The sequence below is a fragment of the Mastigoproctus giganteus genome, chromosome 3 (assembly GCF_048544385.1).
Source record: "Mastigoproctus giganteus isolate SK-2022 chromosome 3, ASM4854438v1, whole genome shotgun sequence".
In the NCBI taxonomy this organism is placed as follows: Eukaryota; Metazoa; Arthropoda; class Arachnida; order Uropygi; family Thelyphonidae; genus Mastigoproctus; species Mastigoproctus giganteus.
The window spans coordinates 94,617,394-94,637,078 of NC_143577.1; the positions used below are offsets into that span (position 1 = coordinate 94,617,394).

Below are 19,685 nucleotides of genomic sequence, written 5' to 3' on the forward strand. Positions count from 1 at the left end.
TATATACATCCGATCTCAATATGTCGTTATTTGGGGTGCCGTTATTTCGGTGTGTGTGTGTGGGGGGGGGTTATTCCATGAAAAACTGGATTCAAACTGTTGGTATAGAGTCCTACTATTCACTTTATGTACATTTAATATTTGTTTGAATATTTTAAAACATTTTTCTGGAAACTGAAAAAAAAAAATAAAAATAAATAAATAAAATAAAATAAATAAAACAAGCAGAAATAAAGAACCAAAAGTCTATAATACTTTTTTTGTAATTATGCAGATGTCTCAAACACTTAACTGTTTAATTATGCATAAGATTGTACCGAGTTCACAGAAAACTGTGAATTTAAAAATGGCTCTGAGACACTCAGACAGCCACCGACTATCTCTTGATGGCCATTCAGATAACACATTAATAGAGTATTTGATTTTAAAATGGATGCATGTTTTTGAGCTCAATTTTATTTTATTTTTTTTTTGTTTCAAACAAAACTTTGTACCACATTTTAAAGTTACTAGTTATGCAGGACTGTAGCAAAAGAAATGAGTACAATTAAAATTCCTTATCTGAATGTAGATGCAATTTCCAAGAAAAAAGCTACAGAAAAAGTGAATTCACTTAACAGACAAGCTCATGCTAAATGGACCAAAAATAACTTTTAGATTAGCCCCCATTTCAGGGGAAAAAAAAAAAAAAAAAAAAACAAACAACTAAAATCATGAAAAATTAATAATTGATTAAATGTTTAATTCAAAACTTATAAAATTCAGCAAATTTAGAAAGGAAATATTCAATCCTTGAAATGCATACTGTTCAAAACAATTAGGGGATATCTTTGGTACGAACATTCTGCAGGGGGATGGGGATCATTATTTTTTTTTTCTTAAACAGTAAAGTTAAATTTCATTTAATTAGTGCAAATCATGCAATGTAAAACTAAATTTATAAAATCTAAAGGACTTCAATATTATAAATGTAAGTAAAAAAAAAACTAATCTGTAATAATTTGGAATGGGATCATAAAGGTGGTTTCCTATTGTGGTGCATGCATGGTTCCTATCATTAGTCAGAGAATTCTGGCAATTTTCAGTGACTGCTAATTACAGTTGCTGGTGCATTACAGAAGGTGCTAATCAACCTGTACTGCCCATCAACTCACACCTGCTCAATTGAATTAAGGCTAGAAAAGCAAGATAGATAGCCCTTGCACTTTATATCTTTCCAACACATTGTCGATGAGTTGTATTACGGTTAGGTTAAGTAAGGAATGCTAAGTTCCAAAGCAACTAAGGCCATGGGATGACAGTATACTGCTGATTTGCTAGATCAAAAACAGTTTCAGGTAGCAGAAATCAAAAAATCTTCACCTGAGGTCAACTAATTCAGCCACATTGTGAAAATGTCCCATAAAAACTCCTTGCATCATTGACAAAATTTATACTCAATCCTTTTCCACACAGTGTGGAAGGACAATGATCATAACTACACTAATTGTGAGGATGTTGTGACTTATGAGATAGAGTATATCATCCATGGGAACAAATGTTTCTTTTACTGCCTGGGTGTGTACTGCCAAAAACTGCTGCCTCACACAATCACAAAGTACTCACCAAGAATCAGGATGTAAGCTTGGATTCATGATGAAAACATGAATTTCAACCCAGGAAGTTCTCAAACTGAGGTCCTATTTGATTAAGATAATTTTGTATGATATGAGTTGACAAACAAAATACAAACAATGTGTGAAATGCAGCTGTTGGTTTTGAAGCCAAAGAGCACCATCTCTTTGCAAATGGCCTTAAGCTCACCTCCTCCACACCAGCCTGGTCTCTCTCAGACTTGATTCCAGGTTTCTGTGGCATTCTGACATTTAAAAATTTCATGGTGCTCTACGTAATTGTACAATATCCTGTTGGCCCAAACACTTGGATTTAATGGTCTACTAACTGCTCTCAAAGCAATGGATTTAGGTAACTTACATCGAAGGGACACTGTTCAATGTAAATTTTAACCCGACCATTCTCCAGTCAATTTAGAAGAATGAGAGGGAGCAGTAAAGGTGGCATGTTATCTATGTAGATTTTATGTACTTATCATTCTTTGTTGTAAAAATCCCTTAAACATAAAACAATTATCAATATTTAAAAGCCTATGTAAAATAGTCAAAAATAATGCAAAGAACAGTATCTCAAAACAATAGATAAGATTCATAATCGCATTTTGGTAATTTAAATAACTTTATTTTAGATGCAATATTTTAAGAAACATTAAAGGAAATTACTCTTATAAGACAACGTACAATTCCTAACAAGTTTTTAATACAATTTTTTTTTTCTGACTGAAAAAATAAATTAACACCGTTTAGGTTAATAACAAACCCAGCCTGAAGTTAGGAATAAATATGAATAAGGATTACTTTCACAATCTTTACTCATATGGTGATTAATCTGATGAGTATATTTCAGGCTTCAATTAGAATGATTTGATTTAAACTTCTGTAGTACTATTATGTATAGAAATAAAAATTCATCTCTCATATCTTTTAAATTATGATAAACTAAACTTGTTTGAGCGCAAGTGTAATTTTTTGTGTATGAATTATCATCATATAAACTAAATTTAGAGTTTTTTTTTGTTTGGAAGGAGAGGGATATGTCAGTTTCCACATTACTAATAGATGATCTTTCATTCAAATACTACTAAAATTAAAATGCAAGTAAAGAAATAATCTGATTAAGCACAGTGAAGGACTGACCCATAAATAGATTGTTTGAATATAGAGCAAATATTAGACCCTAAACTATCAAACTGAGTAAATTCTGGAGGATCCTTACAGCCTTTTATGCTGGCATGATTTCTACAATTGTAAGTGCCAAACAATAATGCTAAAATTGCAATCAGAGTTCATAAGAACCACCTAACAAGAAGAAAAATAATAAACCTTGGTTAATGCAGTTAAGAGCAAGATTTTTGAAATACAGTTTTATAAAAGATTTTACATAAGCTTAAAAGTTCCAAAATTGTAAAGACACTTAGAAAGGAAAAACATTAAACTTATTTAAAATTTTGAAAGGAAACAAAATTATCAAACAAATCTCATCCAGTCAAAACTGGCAAACTCATATCTGGTTACACATACACATAAGAGAGAGAGAAAAAAAAAAAAAAAAAAAAAAAAACAACAGCATATATAATAGTTGACAAAATTCTTTGCATATCTTTGGATGTAGTACATACCATTTTTGATGAGATATCAGCAAAAAATTTAAAACTAATAGAGAACAGAAAGATGCTTATTAGTAAGTTAAAGGAAGTCACAGATTTCACCATACAACTTGGTAAGAGTATGACATTTCACAGGGACAGACCAACGTATTTAAGTGCCTCAGGCAGAGAGATCTTTTGGCACCCCTTAAAAAACGGTACCCCCGGTAGGGGCACTGCTAGGTACATGCTAACAGAATTTTAAGTGACCAAGTTCTCATTTGTGAGATATGCACAGCAAGATTGCATATATTCAAAGCATTGCACAAATGCACATTCTGAAGTGGACCAGCTATAAAGGATTTATAAGTGATGCTACAAGCAAATAAATATGACAGGCAAAACATTGGTGTAGTGAAAAAAAAAATTAAAATACTGTGGCAGCAGATAATAATGTTGTTTGGATTCACCATTTTATCCATAATAAAGCACTGGCATCCAAGGGTATCATATAATAATAATACCCTTGAGCTTACCTCCTTCACACCAGCTTGGTCTTCCAGACTATTCCAGATTTCTGTAGCATTGACATTTAAAAATTTCATGATGCTCCCAGTACTTGTAGAATATCCTGCTGTGACCCAAGCACTTGGTTTCAATGGTCTACTAACTGCTCTCAAAACAATGGATCTGGGTAATTTTATCCATGGTGTGAAGTCACGTTGATCAACAGCATGCTGACAAACAAGGATATGCAAACAGATTATTTTTCTGGGAGATAAAAAATGTGATCTCGCAAGTGTTCTATAATGATGTATAAATGATGGCACACCTGAATTTTTCCCAATTCTAAATGAATCAAATCTGAATTTACAAGGAAGGCTTAACAATTTGTCAACACTGGAAACAGATCCTGGCTTTCCAAAATAATTACAACCGTGATAAGTATGAGAGCAATCATCCAGACTACTATATATTTCCAGCACTGTTTGCAATACACTTCATTGGAACAAACTCAGTGAAGAAAAACTGATTATAGTTTTTCTTCACTGAGTATTTTAATACATATATATATATAATATATATGAAATGTGTGTGTGTGTGTATATATATATATATATATATATATATATATATAGAGAGAGAGAGAGAGAGAGAGAGATGAAATTGTGAACAAATACTGCTGGGATAAAGTTCAGATACAGGATTTCTTAAAATCCTGAATTTGAAGGCTAATTTTGATATTTACTACGGATAGGAAAAGAACAGCCTTAAGTATGTATTCTGGACTAAAGCAAATCATTAGGAAGATGAAGGAATCCCCATCAGAATTTTACTCAATAAATCAACAGCAATAGCCCAAATTGTGTGAATCACAATTGTATAACTAATTTAATATATAATTGCAAACAAGTAATTAAGAAAAACAATTCATTTCATTAATTTATTAAATCTTTTTATACTATAATTCTGAATAGTAACATTATTTAAATGAGTTAAAATCTTAAGTCTGTCATTTATAAACTTATCAAACCCATATCTACAATAAATATCCTTGTTTTTATTATTTTTATGAAAAATTGACGAAACTTATTTTTAATTTGGACTGCAGTCAAACATAGGTTTGTTACCGAGCAATGAAAGTGCAAAAACTGCTGTATTCTGTATAGCAGTTTCTGAATTGTCAGTCTGCAAAACTTATTATAATCATTTTACCAGTCCATTGCAGAAAATTTTGGTCCCTCCCCACTACATTCTGGGTTAAAATTTACCTAGAGATTAGTTAATTGCTATTTAGAATGAAAAATATTTGGGTAAAAGCAAACTATATTTAAAATCTGTTTGTGCTAACTGGAATTAATTTTTATTCTCTTTCTCAGACACACACAATGAATTTAACTATTACCGTGGTGAGTTTTTCTCTAACCATTGTGTAAGAAGCAATATGAAGAAAGGTAAAAAAATAAAAGAAAAAATTGCACATCTCATAACACCACGGTCCTCTGATAATTTATGTTATCATTTGATTATTTATACATTACTATAACATCTACAATAGGTACCATTAAGACTTTCAAAGAGTGAACTTTTGCCGAATTCCACACTTCCATTTTGTATCACGGAATACATTAGTGGTAGGATTACTTTGAGCAGTCTTCATGTATAAAATTTATTGATAATTTTTGACTTGATTCACATATTTTTATCTTCAATGCCTGTATTATACTAAGATATACAGAATAAGTTAATTTTCTTTAAGATTATCGCTGCTTCTTCAAATAATAAATACATGTACCTGATGATTCTACTCTTAAGTTGTCGATATTTTCCTTTATATTTTAATGGCTAATTAATATTTCTCTGCAAATTTCTTCACAGAATTTTTATAATAAAGGATGAAACTCTTCTCCCATTCTTCAGTTTTTCCAAATACCCTAATTTACAGTGGAATATAATCACTTATATGGTTAGTCCTAGTGGCCAATTTTTTTAGATATAATTAAGAAATTCCAAGAAGATGTGGAATGAAAATGTTCCATCTAATTAACAAATTAGGTTGTAATTTTCGATAAATATGGTTTTTACCAACTGTTGTTTTCAATTACTGCCTTCTATACATAATAGTAAATTTGTAATGCAACACAAAGAATCATCACATTAATTCCTTTAGTAAACAATGCTTTAAATATACTTCAAATTGCTTGCTTTCTTGCATCATTGCTACTATTAATACTAAATTAATAAAACTGAAAACTTTTCCAACAAAAATTCTCAATTTTGAATTACAGAAACCTGCCACCCCTTTTTTATGTATTAATTTTATTATGCAGAACAGATTTTCCTAAACAAGAATTTAACTTGTTTAAAGAAGTAAAAACCGCTTAAAAGGAAAATTAAATGCGAATGAAAACATCAGGGCATTATTATTGTCAGATGATGCATCTGAATATTCTCCCACTAAATTTTATCAAGCAATGACTATATCAAGTACCTTTTTCTTACCCCATCAATACCATAGCCCTCACAAATTCTATGGATCTACACTTTCGCTGCTGACTTTTCCAACAACCTTTTTGACCTGGGACTGAAAACTGCAGGTTTGAGTCAATTTGGATTGAAAAGGGCAGAGACAGTTTTGGGGTTTCTTCTCACAATGAGTGAATTAATCAACCTTCAATGAAGGTTTCTTGACAAAAGTATCCAGCTTGTCTGCTGTCAAAGTGGAAGAAAAAGTTCTAAAAGTAGAGTAGTTTTCTTTCCAAGTGGATTAAAAATCTGGAACTGCATATTTGCGCAAGGAAACAGTGAATGTGTTAAGAGGTCATACTCAGTGTAAGCATTTGTATTGAAGGAAATAAATTAAGACTATTTGGTTTTTTATGATTTTCAAGTGAGTAGGACACAAGATGCAAAATACAGTGGCCAATATTAAAAATTATAAAATAAGTGCAAGGAAGAAAGATATTAAATGAAGAGGATATCCTTGTTGATCATAAATGAATCAAAGATGAAGAAGTGTCAAAATGTGTCCCACAATGATGGAAAAAACAATATTAATTTAGGGGATGTAAGAAAAATCAGCAAACAGCATTTCAAGAGGGAAGCGAAAAAGAAAAACTTACATGAAGGCAGAAGCTGTCCTGACACTTATTAAATCTGCTAATTCTGAAAAATATTTTTATGTCCAAAAAGAAATGAAAATGACTATGAAATGGCAATACAATAGGACCTCTACTCAGCAGAAAATTTCTTCACAAAAGATAATATGATCAGGGAGGACCATCTGCATAGATTAAATTTACAATTAGTAATACTTAACACATTAAAATTTGGTGTTTAAAAATCAATTGTTTTATTTGATTTGAACTCTATATATATATATATATATATTTTTTTTTTTAACATAAAGGGTTTTCGTATTACTTTCTTTTTCCTAATACCATCTAAGTTAATAATGTTGATGGATTTTAAATATGCTTGTTTTTATGACTCAAAAATAATTAAACATTATTTGGACTTTTCACTAATTTAAACTATCCCTTCCTCTTGTTAGTCCAAATTAAATATTTTACTGTATTTCATAACATGGAAACTGGAGTAGTGTTTACAGCAAATTGTGAAGGAAAGTGCAACCATGAAAAATAAATTTCGGGACCACTGCTTTGATTTATTTAAAATGATTACTAGATGTGAGCAGTAATATCAATTTAAATAATTAAGTTACTCTGTTATTACAGAATTCTGAAACATGGTATGAACCAAAAGTCTAAGTAGGTAAGTCAACAAGCCTGCATAAAAATGGAAATACAAAAAGTCCATTATTATCAGTATGGCTTATAATGAGAAATTCACTAAAATGAGCTCTGTTAATATACTGTTATGTTATAAAATATTAAATATAAGAAAATTCTATGATGATAAAGAGTGAAATGCATAAATATGGACCTTTTCATATAATTAATGCTTTAAGATGTAGCTGTTTTTGTTCAAATATACTTTGCTTGTTTAAATTTAACTACTGCAATGCTACATGGCATGTAATGTCTTATTTTGTTCATCAAAGTTGTGTTGGGATTTAACGACACATAGGTCAAAGTTGTGGAAACAAGTTTATGTGACTGGAACGTGCGAAAGCATGAATAAACTTCTGTAAATAACTCACCTTTGTTTTTTTCATTTGTGGATCAGAAACCAAAATTTATTTGTGAATACGTTCTGCTGTGGAGTGACCTCTGCACTAGGAAATTCATGGTACTTGTTAAAAAAAATTCTGTCAAAACAGTTTCCAATCTGCATACACTTTATTCAAATAAAGTGCATACAGATTGAAAAGAAATGGAAAGGTAGAAACTTACACTGCAGAATACACATGCAAGATACTACATCAGCTGTAACTATTTAACTATCCCATTGTTATTTGATTGTTACAATACTTAATATAATGAATGGCACAGTACTGTTAGAAGCGTGGTCCTATCTAAAATTTAATTTTTTTGTTCTCCAAGCATAAATTTTAATTTATTTTTGTTGCAATGAGAATCTGTTATAATAAATATTTATGATTTTCTTGGCTCTTTGTTATAGCAGACTTTGCCTATACATAACAGAAATTATGCAATATAAGGAATGATTTTATTATAATGCGCGACAAAGAACAGACATGTTAAAAGCAGGAACTATAGTGGCTGTCAAAAATTCCATTATTGTTCAAAACAAAACATCCATGTTACGAAATATTGTGTTGAAATTAACATTTCATGTAATAAAAATGGAAGTAACCTTAATGCTGTAATTAACTAGCATTAGGAATAAGTTTCAAATCTTCAAATGCTACACTCCAATTTTACATTCTGCAGAATGAAAAACATTTGAGCATTTTAATTAAACTGGAAGTATTTTTAATAATCCAGGGTCTGGTTGCTTTCAAACAGCAATAACACAGAATTCCCCTTTGAAATACCTTGTAACTGTAGCCAGATCTAAAAGTCTACCAGAAAGACTACCTAAAGTATGTGCCACCTCAGTCAAACATTCATGTTCTATATTCTGAAAATGTGCAAATACCATATATGGGCAATGCAACAAGGAACTATCTTCTCTGATGAGCTATATTCCATCTGTCAGGTAGGTCACAAACATTCCAATACTGAGCATATGAAAATCTTGAATGGGTAGGTGAGTATCCCACCCCCAAGGTCCACGGATTATGGGTGTCATGCAAGACCCATCACCATAAAATAATTGTTCTTTTATTTATTTGATGAAATAGTGCTCACACCTATTTATCGCTTTTTTTGGAGGAAGTGCTCTCAATTCGGAAGACCTGATCCAAGGTATTCAAGCACCTCCTTTCGGCAAGATAATACACCTGAGAACTTTGCAAAGAGTGTGAGGATGGTCGGACTGCCATTTCCAGGAGGCAGGCTGGCAGTGGAGGGATTACTTAAATGGCTCACAGATTCATTAGAACTTCTTTTTATGGAGTCACCTCAAAACAGTAATGCACCTGGAAAAGTAAGGAGGACCTAGAACTGAATATTTTCATCGTTTAAGGGGTATCTATATTTTCATCATTTAAGGTGTATCTAAGATTATGATAAACAACACATGCAGTTTGTAATTCCTTGACTAATAAGTGACTACATCACTTATTAGTCAAGGAATTACAAACTAATAAGTGATTACATCAAATAAATACATGCATCCACACACAAAAACAATTTATTTAATTGCTTCCTGTTTTTTTTATATTTTTTTTATGACACATGCAAGACAAAAGTAACTGGTAATCAATTCATTTTTTTGTTCCTTATATATATATATAAAGTTTTCTGATCAGTGCAGACAGTGCCAGAGTAGGTCATGGGGTCTTGCAATGATATACTGGAATTTTGCTAGTAGGAAGAAGGAGGTCATTATTCCTTTGTATAAGGCAATAGTCAGGCCACACCTTGAGTACTGCATACAGGTCTGAAGAATTCATTTTAGGAAGGATGTAGAGTTGCTAGAATAAGTACAGAGAAGGCAAGGGGAACAAAGGGGTTCCTTACCAAGAAAGTCTTAAATTCTGCAAATTGCAGCATCTGGAGACTAAGCACCTGTGAGGTGGTTTGATTGAGATGTACAAGGCCTTGAATCGGTTGAGCAGGTTCAGTGCTGATGGGATTCTTCCTCTTCCTCAGATTACGAACCTGAGGGGGCATAAATTCAAATTGAGGAAGGACAATTGTAGAATAGATGTCTGAAAATTTGCCTTTAGCCAACAGGTGGTTGATTTCTGGAACAAACTTCCATCTGTCATTGTGGAAGTTGATTGCTTAAATGAATTCAAGGAAGAACTGGACAAACTTTTAGCGTGAATGGTTTTGTGAAATGGCTTCTTTTTTTTTTTTTTCCCTTCCTCTCTTTGCTGAAGCTGTATAAAGCTTGCTTTCTGGCATTATATGCCTCTACTAATGCTATATAAGTACACCACATAAATAAAGTATTTTAGAGTATTTCCTCATTTATTTGATACTGGAATATTCAAAACGTGATGCATTTCAAAGGCACTACCATTCCTAGGCCAACTACAGATTTACTTGCATTTCACAGTATGGATTATTCAAAATACCTACAGTAAAATTTAAAATCTGAATTGGGTCCTCAGACCTGCAAATAGTACTTATCTAATCCAAAAATACTGGTGAAACCAACTACAAGCAAACATTGCTTTATAAGAAAACTGAATGGAGTTATAATAAATCTGCAGAAGGCTGGTGATGAAGTCTGCTATAACTAGAACCAAGAAAAATCAGAAAAATATTGTAACAGATTCTCATTGTAACAAAAATACTGCATATAGGTAACATTAAAGCATATATGGCACCTGAAATTTTACTTCTATTCACTTCCCCAAGAATTGCATTTGGAGGATTTAAAAAAAAAAAAAAATGTACTATTCCAGTTAATGAATTCTATAGAATTCATTACTTCTATAAATATTTTAAAATTTCTTGCATGTAATAAAGATTGCCAAATTTCATTTTTGACACCATAACAGCAAGCAGCTCCACGTATATGAGCTGTGCATTAAAAGAGTGCTGCATTTTTTTTTTATTTTTTTTTTATCTATAAGTGAACACAGATTCTGACAATTGGATAAATTGTAGGGTTCTTTAGGGTACCGATTTAATTGACTTAATAAATAGTTGATAGATCGGTGCAGATAAGGTACATTAGACCGTTAAGATATTTTTTAAAAATTCTGACAATTGGATAATTGTAGGATTCCTTTGGGTCCATGATTTAATTGCTACTATTTATTAAATGAACATAGATTTTAAAATGAGAGTAGGCATATGTTTGGATATTATTTGCTGTTTAAAACTTTTAATCTATGCAAAAGAGTGCTATTTCTCTTCTAGCACCCACTTATTCAGTAAACTTCGTAACACTTAGAGCATTCATCACTACTACATAAGCTAATCATAGAGCTTGTTGAACTAGTGACCAATTTGATGTTACTTTTAGAGCAGCTTGGGGGGGGGGGAGAAGAGAGGGAGATGGGGAATGCATGTAGGTATATGGCTAGAAAAATGTACAAGTTGATTACCATTGTGAAATTTTACTTTGGATGTGGACTTAAATCCATTTTGTTATGAATATAAATGAAATCACTATTTATGAAAGAGATTAACCATGAAGCTGCTTCAGGAGCTCTTCCTCAATTTCATTACTAATTTTCCAAGCCATATTAAAAACTACAGTATTAAAAAAAATCTACAGTATGCAGTGAAATATCACTGCTATAATTGCAAAAATTAAAACGTTAACCATAGTATAAACTATTTTTAATTTTTTTTTTTTGAATTACAGAAAAGATGGTAAATCTCTGCACTATATGCTCACTGTAATAGCCACTTGCACATCGCTTACACTATTTATCTGTCCTTAAGAATATTCAAGCTTATCTTAGGTACTGTAGTGAAGGGATTCACATGTGAATTATACTGCTGTTGTTATTTGGTTTTTAGGAGCATGAGCAACTAAGGATATATTGCTCCCTGATATGCGGTGGTCATTCCCTGACCTTTCCGCATCCTCCGTATTTGGTGGTGACGGGCTCGAACCCCGGTCTAATCAAGAAGCGTGTGCTACGCACTGCTGCTCCTTCCCACCTGGCTACGGAGGCGGCCTGAAGAATTATACTGCAAGAACATTATATAACATCTCATATTGTGAATCCCTTCACCACAAATTGCCCTATTTGTGCGCCTCAAATAAGCTTAAATATTCTAAGAAACAGGCAAATACAGTAAGTGACACTCAAGCTCCAAGTAACTTTAATAAGCAAGTTGGCTGTAGTAACTGTGGATTTAGTCACAGGTCAGAGATGATGTGGAAGGAATGTTGGGAATTTATAACATTAAAATACAGGATTACTCTGTTCTAATAAGTAGCATCTATGATTAATCATTTTTATAAATAGAAACCACACAACCAAGGTAAGCTTTCACAACTGTTATCAAAGATATTCTTTTAGATGTACTCAGACACCAGGCACTTTCTGTCTATCATTATCAGCTGTTCTGTTGTTATTTGGTTTTTAGGAGCATTAGCAACTAAGGCCATATTGCTCTGGGGATATGCGGTGGTCATTCCCTGACCTTTCCGCATCCTCAGTATTTGGTGGTCACGGGCTCGAACCCCGGTCTAATCAAGAAGTGTGTGCTATGCACTGCTGCTCCTGCCCACCCGGCTACGGAGGCGCCTACTTATCAGCTGTTCTAAAGTGGTGTCAAGCTGGTCACTAGATTATGTGGTGTAATTAGTATGAGCAATTCATGTTATTGTTGAATTGAGAGTTTACTAATAGCATTAATACAAAAGAGAGAAACATTTCACCCATTTTTGCATAGATTACAAATATTAAACATCAAATAATATCCCAAGATATGGATATTCTCTCTCTCTCTCTCTCTCTCTCTCTCTCTCTCTCTCTCTCTCTCTCTCTCTCTCGCAAGCATGTACAATCATACATAAACAACATGGTAATTATTTTGAAGTGTCAGTGTACAGATTGTATGTATTGAACTGTATGACTAATGCTGGCAACAAAATGAAACAGAAATTTAGTGAATTTCTCTAGTGCAATTATCTTTCTCATTTTGACTTAATTTATGTGCTCACCAATGTTTTACGAATGCGACAATGAAACTAAAAAATTAATATTTTAAACAAGAATTAAGAAAAATTCTGCAAAATGTGTTAATAACAGTATCTGGCTAAAAACATTTCTCTTGATTAATGAATATTGACACGTTCTGAACTTGTATGGCACTTCAAATCCGTTTAATTGAAATGAATGTATTTTGGTCCATGAACTTTGAATTAATGACATTTTATTGTATTGCCTTTAAGTTGTTCCTCACTTTTGGTTCATACCATACACTGCCACAAGACAAATGTTTATAACTTTCTGCCACAGATCAGTATATCACTTTATGTCATATCTGATCAAAAGATTAACTCAGATGCATGTGTGCACGCGTGTGTGGAGACAGCAAATTCACTCCACCCTTTTACCTATCATAAAAATCCGATGTTCAGTGTATACATGTTTTTCATGGTAATAGTGGTGTCTGGGTAACTTAAAGATGGGCAGTTAATGTGACTATATACATTTCTGACACCATTTTAAAATTTTGTAATTACATAATTGATTTTGTATTTTAATTCACTTCAAAAATTTATTAATTTTCTGGTTTGTTTTAAATATTACATCTCAAATAAAACTTGTATTAAATATCTCAAGGAGATAATGGTGAGAGCCTTGTGCAGGAATGTGAAAATAACACATCACCTAACGATGAAAATGCTAGATTACCTGAATAGGATTCGCACATTTTAGTGAAGTGTTAAAACTTAATAATTACAAAGCTACAAGAGAGTAATACATACAAAGATTAATACTACCACATCAATGACTTTAATTCCACAGCATGAAAAATGGACTAATGCTATTAAAATATACTCTTTCTCCCGATGGCCTGGCCATACACAACTTTTAATTCCTTTCACACAGAAATAGTGAAAATGACACACAAACTATTTCAAGTCAACTTGGAATGCTTCATGTGTCAACTATTATTAACAAACTTCACCACATGTATAGACAGCCAATTAAGGAAAAATTCAGTGGCAGTCAAAATGTATTACTCACAAAGGGATTTCTGAAATGTAATGATATTTGATGCCATTTTTGGTTCAAATGTAAGTGTGTTGATATATGATTATAAAATCATTCAAGCTTAAAGAGTACCTGATAATTTATGCATCCGATAGCTATTCAAAAAACTACTTTGCTAGGAAAAGTGAGCAACTAACTTACCAAAGAAAGGTAAAAACCAAGGCAGACAGACCAAGCTTAATTTGCACACATAAAACAGGTACATGTTCAGTTTGAATACATTTTGTGAGAGAGAAGGGAGGGAGTGGAATGTTTTTAAAAATAATTGCAAGGATTGCTGAGAATAGGTTTTTACTACTACAAAATGAAATGGCAGTCTGAGATCATAGAAATAATATTTTAAATGATATGAAGGCAATTACTTAAAATATTTTCTTCTGTTAAAAATTCACTAATTGATATATATATATATATATATATATATATCTACCTGTTTACCTCTGAGTGTGTGTAAAGCTAATACATCAAACATCATTACATATATACAATAAGTACAAAGTTGATTTTTTTTTTTTTTTTTTTTGTTTTCAAGTAATTATGAGCATCATATTTCTTTTGGCACAGTCCTGAGAATCTAGTCTCAGCATAAAATCCTTGTCATATGTTTCCAACAATTTAGTAATCACAGCTTTCTTTTATGATATAATTACATATGAGATCAGAAATTACAAATGACACACCTTCAGTTTGGTTAAAAACATATTTTGATTATATAAATAACTGAGAGGATATATGAATTATGCATATTAAAATCAAAGCTATTTATATTTCCAAAGAGAAAAGATATCCAATCATTGTATTTATGTATCCCTAAAATGCTGTAATGCATTTAATTTTCTGCATGTTTTACATAATTTTTTTTTTTTTTTTTTTTTTTTTTGGTACTTGAAATGTTTTAAATTCAGACTAATATTTCTTCTAAAGCAGCATTTCCCAAAAACTGTTTTGCACCTTCAGCTTTAAAATATGCTATATTCATAAGAAATAATATTTCATTCCAATATAGTTTTTAAGAATTCTATCTGTTACATACGAATTTTTATAGAACAGTTCTACATAGCCAACATATTTCAGAAGTAGGATAGACTACACAAGAATGTTAAATTTTGTACATACAGTCGATCCCGGTTATTTGGGACACATCGGGACTAGTGCATTTTGGCCCGATTAAGCGGCTGCCCCAATTATCCGAAGTTTCACGTAAATAGTTAAAAATACAATGCCCTCTCCCCCTTTACAATTGGTTCAGTGTACAATAAAATCATGTTACGATGGAGTCACCATTGTAAAGTACCGTTCACTATACAATGTGTAATAAGCGCCGATCATTGTGATCACGTTTGTGAATTGAATTTTAATTCAAATAAACAGCGATTCTAATTAGCGAAAATAGGAGGAATATTATCCACAGGCTATAAAAGTAAAGATATATTAAGTATAAATTTACCCTTTTTTACCTTACCAATTAAAAAATTAAATGATACGTGAAATTCGGAAAAATATACATAATAATCGGAAGAATTAATATGCACTGTAATATGTACATACTAACTAAACTAGTTTACATTTCTGTTCACTGTCATTTGTGAGTAGGGGTTAAAATTTAAAACAGTAAAAAGATAAGCAATCAATAACAAAGAACACGGCACACACAAATTGCAAGTAACACGATATGCACAAGTGAGAATGGAGTAACAAATTACAAAGCTTTAAAAATAGGAATGAAGAGAACATTCTGAAAATTATTTTTTTTTTTATATGATTGAAGATTCTATTTTTAGATACTTCTTTGTTCACATTCACTCTATATGTTAAAATAAAGGCATATAAACAGCAAAGTTGTTTTATTTTATAGATCAGGGTGTCACACTTTTTACCATAATAACCCACAGAATTCCAGCTGTCGGTATTATCGCAAGTTCAATAAGATCGAGTTTACTATCACAGTTTATGATAGATTTCACTAACACAACAACCCAATAAACAGGTGACTGCTAATTGTTTTTATTGTTTTATGGTTGTGACCTCCAGAAATCCGACCGAACTACGTGACGTGGTACGGTCGGAGACAATCGTAGGGTAATCTTCAGTGTTGTGGTCTCCTGCCCCAATTAAACAGCATTTTGTTCCAATTAAGCAAAGTAACCCTGGCTATTTTATCGATTGGGTTCCGTTTTTTAAGATATGCCCCAAATAAATGGCTGCCCTGATTAACCGGTAGCCCAAATAACCGGAATCCACTGTATTTTAACATAACATACTTTTCTCAATCAGTTCATTGGTGCAAAATATAATTTTTTAAATTCCATATGCAACTTCAAATGATGGAAATATGTCAAAAATGTATTCCCTTAAATTACAACTCATCAGTTGGGAAATGCTCCTTTGAAGTAATAATGGTATATTACAATAATTATTTCATTTTATTCATAAATATATATGGAAGCTGGAATTTGAATCTCATCTGCAATTATAACTAAGACTTTCTGTATTAATTACTTTATATACAGTACATCTATCTATCTAAGTATATAAGATGTATACTAGAGAGATAAAGTACATACATAATTTCACTAAACAAAATCTTCACCCCAAACTGTTTCCAATAAAATGTCATATCTGTCATATTTCAGAAGAGGCACACTATTAATTGTCAAGTGTCATTCACTTACAATCATTTATCTGCACTGAAATCCTGAGTTATTTTGAGGAAGTATACATGTACTTTCTATAGTCTTGTGTAGCAATTCAGTGATTATAAAGTATAAAGATTTGATTCTTGAAACTGAGGCAATGAAACTGCAATTTATCATGGCAGTGTTCCTCCCTCTTCTTTTCTCCATCTCTTATTGTTCTAAATGCAAGAGGTAGGTTGTCCCACCTCTTCATGCTAAACTTACCTGTCCTTGCAGTCTGAAGTTCATCTTCTTTGCAGGACAGTCACAGCAACATAATTTTAAAGCACTGGTGGTTTTCTTCGATTTCTTCACTGTGCTTTAAAAGCAGCTTGAACTGATGGACTCCTATTTCTCTGAAAGTCAATACACAACTTATGATTTTCTGTGGTTTTATTTTGGCAGACAGTTGTGCAGGTTAGTCTCACCAAAGTTGTCTGTTATTATTACTGACGGCTGGAATAAACACCCTGCCACTAGGAAGGCACAAGGTCAGAGGCATGATTACCTGACCATGGAGTTGGCTAGGTGATGTCACTGTATGTCATGGGAGGTAGAGTAGTAATTTAAACAACTTTGGACTTTTGACTGTTTTCTAATTTGGAAAGAGTCTTTTTTACACGAAGGGCTGTAAGTCTAACAGCAGGATTATGATGCCAGCATTCCTGCATAATTTTGGCCATTGTCTGTAACACCTACAACACAATAAACATATATTTATTAAGAAAAAGAAAAATGATTTATGAAATCTCTTAAGCATAAAATGTTTTATAGAATTTATAATTACACAGCTAAAAGAAAAAATATCAAACTGTTATGTTTGCATTTAAATATTCATCATTATTAATCAATGATTTTGTTTGTTTTTTTTCAAGTAAAAATTATTCTTCATTCTAAATACAAGAATTTTGTATGCAATTTCTGTTTATTCTAATATCATCCATGAAAATTAGTCAATTTATTCACTATTAAATATTCTGTCAATTTTAACTGAATAGCTGCAGCATTTAAAAAGATTGCTACAGCAATCTTCTCTGCGGAATGAGCAAAACAAATTTTTCCTAAAAACCATTTTTTATCTTTGATCAGAATTGAGAATTTTAAGACAGTACTGAATATTTGATATTAGCAGGAAGAGCAGACATATATAAATGCTATTAAGAACACCTTCATTTTAAATGCATAGCTGCAATCTAATGACTTTCCAAAAGCTGGAGATTAGGTAATTGTAAGTAGGAGGTTTTTAAAGTTATGTTAGGTTAGGTATGTATATAAAAATACATACATCTTATATTAAAATATAGTCATAGGATTGCATGCCTGTACAGTATGCTTTCAAACATTAACTTACCTAGAATTTTTCTGCCTGTGAATGTTTGGATCATCTGTTAAACATCAACTGATTATGTTTGCTTCAAGAAAGGCATTGCAGACTCTGCCCTCTTCAGAAATGTTGAATCAAACTGTTAAAATGTCAATCACAACTCAGATAATCCGCTATATTTCAAGTTTCCTTGAGCCCTTTCCCTAACAAAGTACCAGTGTACACCAAATTTCAAAAAGATTTGTTCTCTGAATAGCAGCAATGGATGATGAAATGGCTTCCTAAATATGATTATATTTAATTTAAAGTTAAATAATATTTAACTTAATGCTTCCAAAAACTAGGCAATTTGCTACCTATGAATTCTGTTTGGAGCCAACACACTTGGACTGCCATAAGGAAACATGCTTAATCTTAGAAATTCATTTGGAAGACAAATCATTTGGCTAACAAACTAAGTCTACAGTTTACTAAATTTATTCAGTCATATAGCTTCTGCTATGGGTGCATTAAATATTTGAAGTTGAAATTTACTGGATCATATCAGTACACAAATCACCTTAACGGTACCATGTTGGCAGAAATGCACTACTGGTTTTTTTTTAACCCATGTTTTTTTTTTTTTTTTGGTAGTTGTTGGCGCATAGGCTTCTGTGGCCATAATGCACCTCACAAGGTTTTTTCAGTACTTTGATCCAAGCCCGAGGTGGGAATCGAACCCGCGACCTTTGGGTTGCCAGGCAAGCACTTTACCCACCCGGCACACCCATATGTATAAAATACTTGGCTCTCCAGTAAAGTTTATACAGTTTATTGTGGGAAGTGGGCGTAAGGAAATTAACAGAATTATACAGGTTAATGGACAGAAAATTAAGACAACAGTAATGATATCAATAGAAAAGAAAAGTCATGTGATAAAATAGAGAGACTTGAGAATTGTAAGTTTGGTACATATAGCCAAGGCTATTTTAGGAATATTAAACAGATGGATTAAAAAAAAAAAAAAAAAAATACCACGATAAAAGGATAATTTAGTTTAAGGATTAGTTAATTTTAATAAACTAAGTTTTTATTAATTTTTTACTATTTTCAATCAAGAGAGGGTACACATCTCTGAGCCATAGTGTATATACTGTATGGTTTTTTTTTGCTAACTGCATGATTGCAGAAACTATCCGCAGGTGTTTACTACATCTCTATTTGTTAATGACAATATGAAGAAACTCAGTTTTTTTTTTTTTTTTAAATTCCGATTTTAATGTAGTTTTGCTAATTTTCTGTAAAAAGGAGACAAGCTGTTATTATGTTATGATGGGGTGACGCAGAAGGGACCAAATCAAGTAAGAAAGATGGATTTTCCATTGCAAACCAGATAGAGAGAGAGACCTAGGCTACAGATTTCCAAGAGTAAAGTAATATGTCATTAAAGCCCATAGGGATACTCAAGGTTAATTTTTTTTCGTTTTTTTTCTAACCATGTTTTTTTTTTCATTTCGTCTTGAAATACAGGATAACATGTATATTATCATATATATAATACATTCACAAAGTTCCTGGAATTGCAAGCTGGTAGTGAAATTTTTTTTTTTTTTTTTTTTATGTATGTACCATTTTTATGTGGTTAGGAACACATGTGCATTGTTTCCATGCACATAAGAAAATGCACATTATAAATACACCCTAATAATGGAGAACACTTCCAGCATTGTTTAAAATATTTGTTAATTGTTCTGATAATAAATTGTATTTTCCTTT

The 19,685-nt window shown here is 31.9% G+C and overlaps 1 protein-coding gene across 1 annotated transcript in view; it reads right to left on the reverse strand.

The window, feature by feature from the left end:
• Window positions 1-16,678: 16,678 nt before the first annotated feature.
• The window catches only part of tkv (serine/threonine receptor kinase thickveins), a 252,170-nt gene continuing 249,163 nt past the window's right edge, over window positions 16,679-19,685 (reverse strand). Inside the window, exon 11 of the mRNA XM_090370593.1 lies at window positions 16,679-17,301. Coding sequence (XP_090226719.1) covers window positions 17,173-17,301 — 129 coding nt within the window. The 3' untranslated portion in view covers window positions 16,679-17,172. The remainder of the gene's footprint in view (window positions 17,302-19,685) is intronic.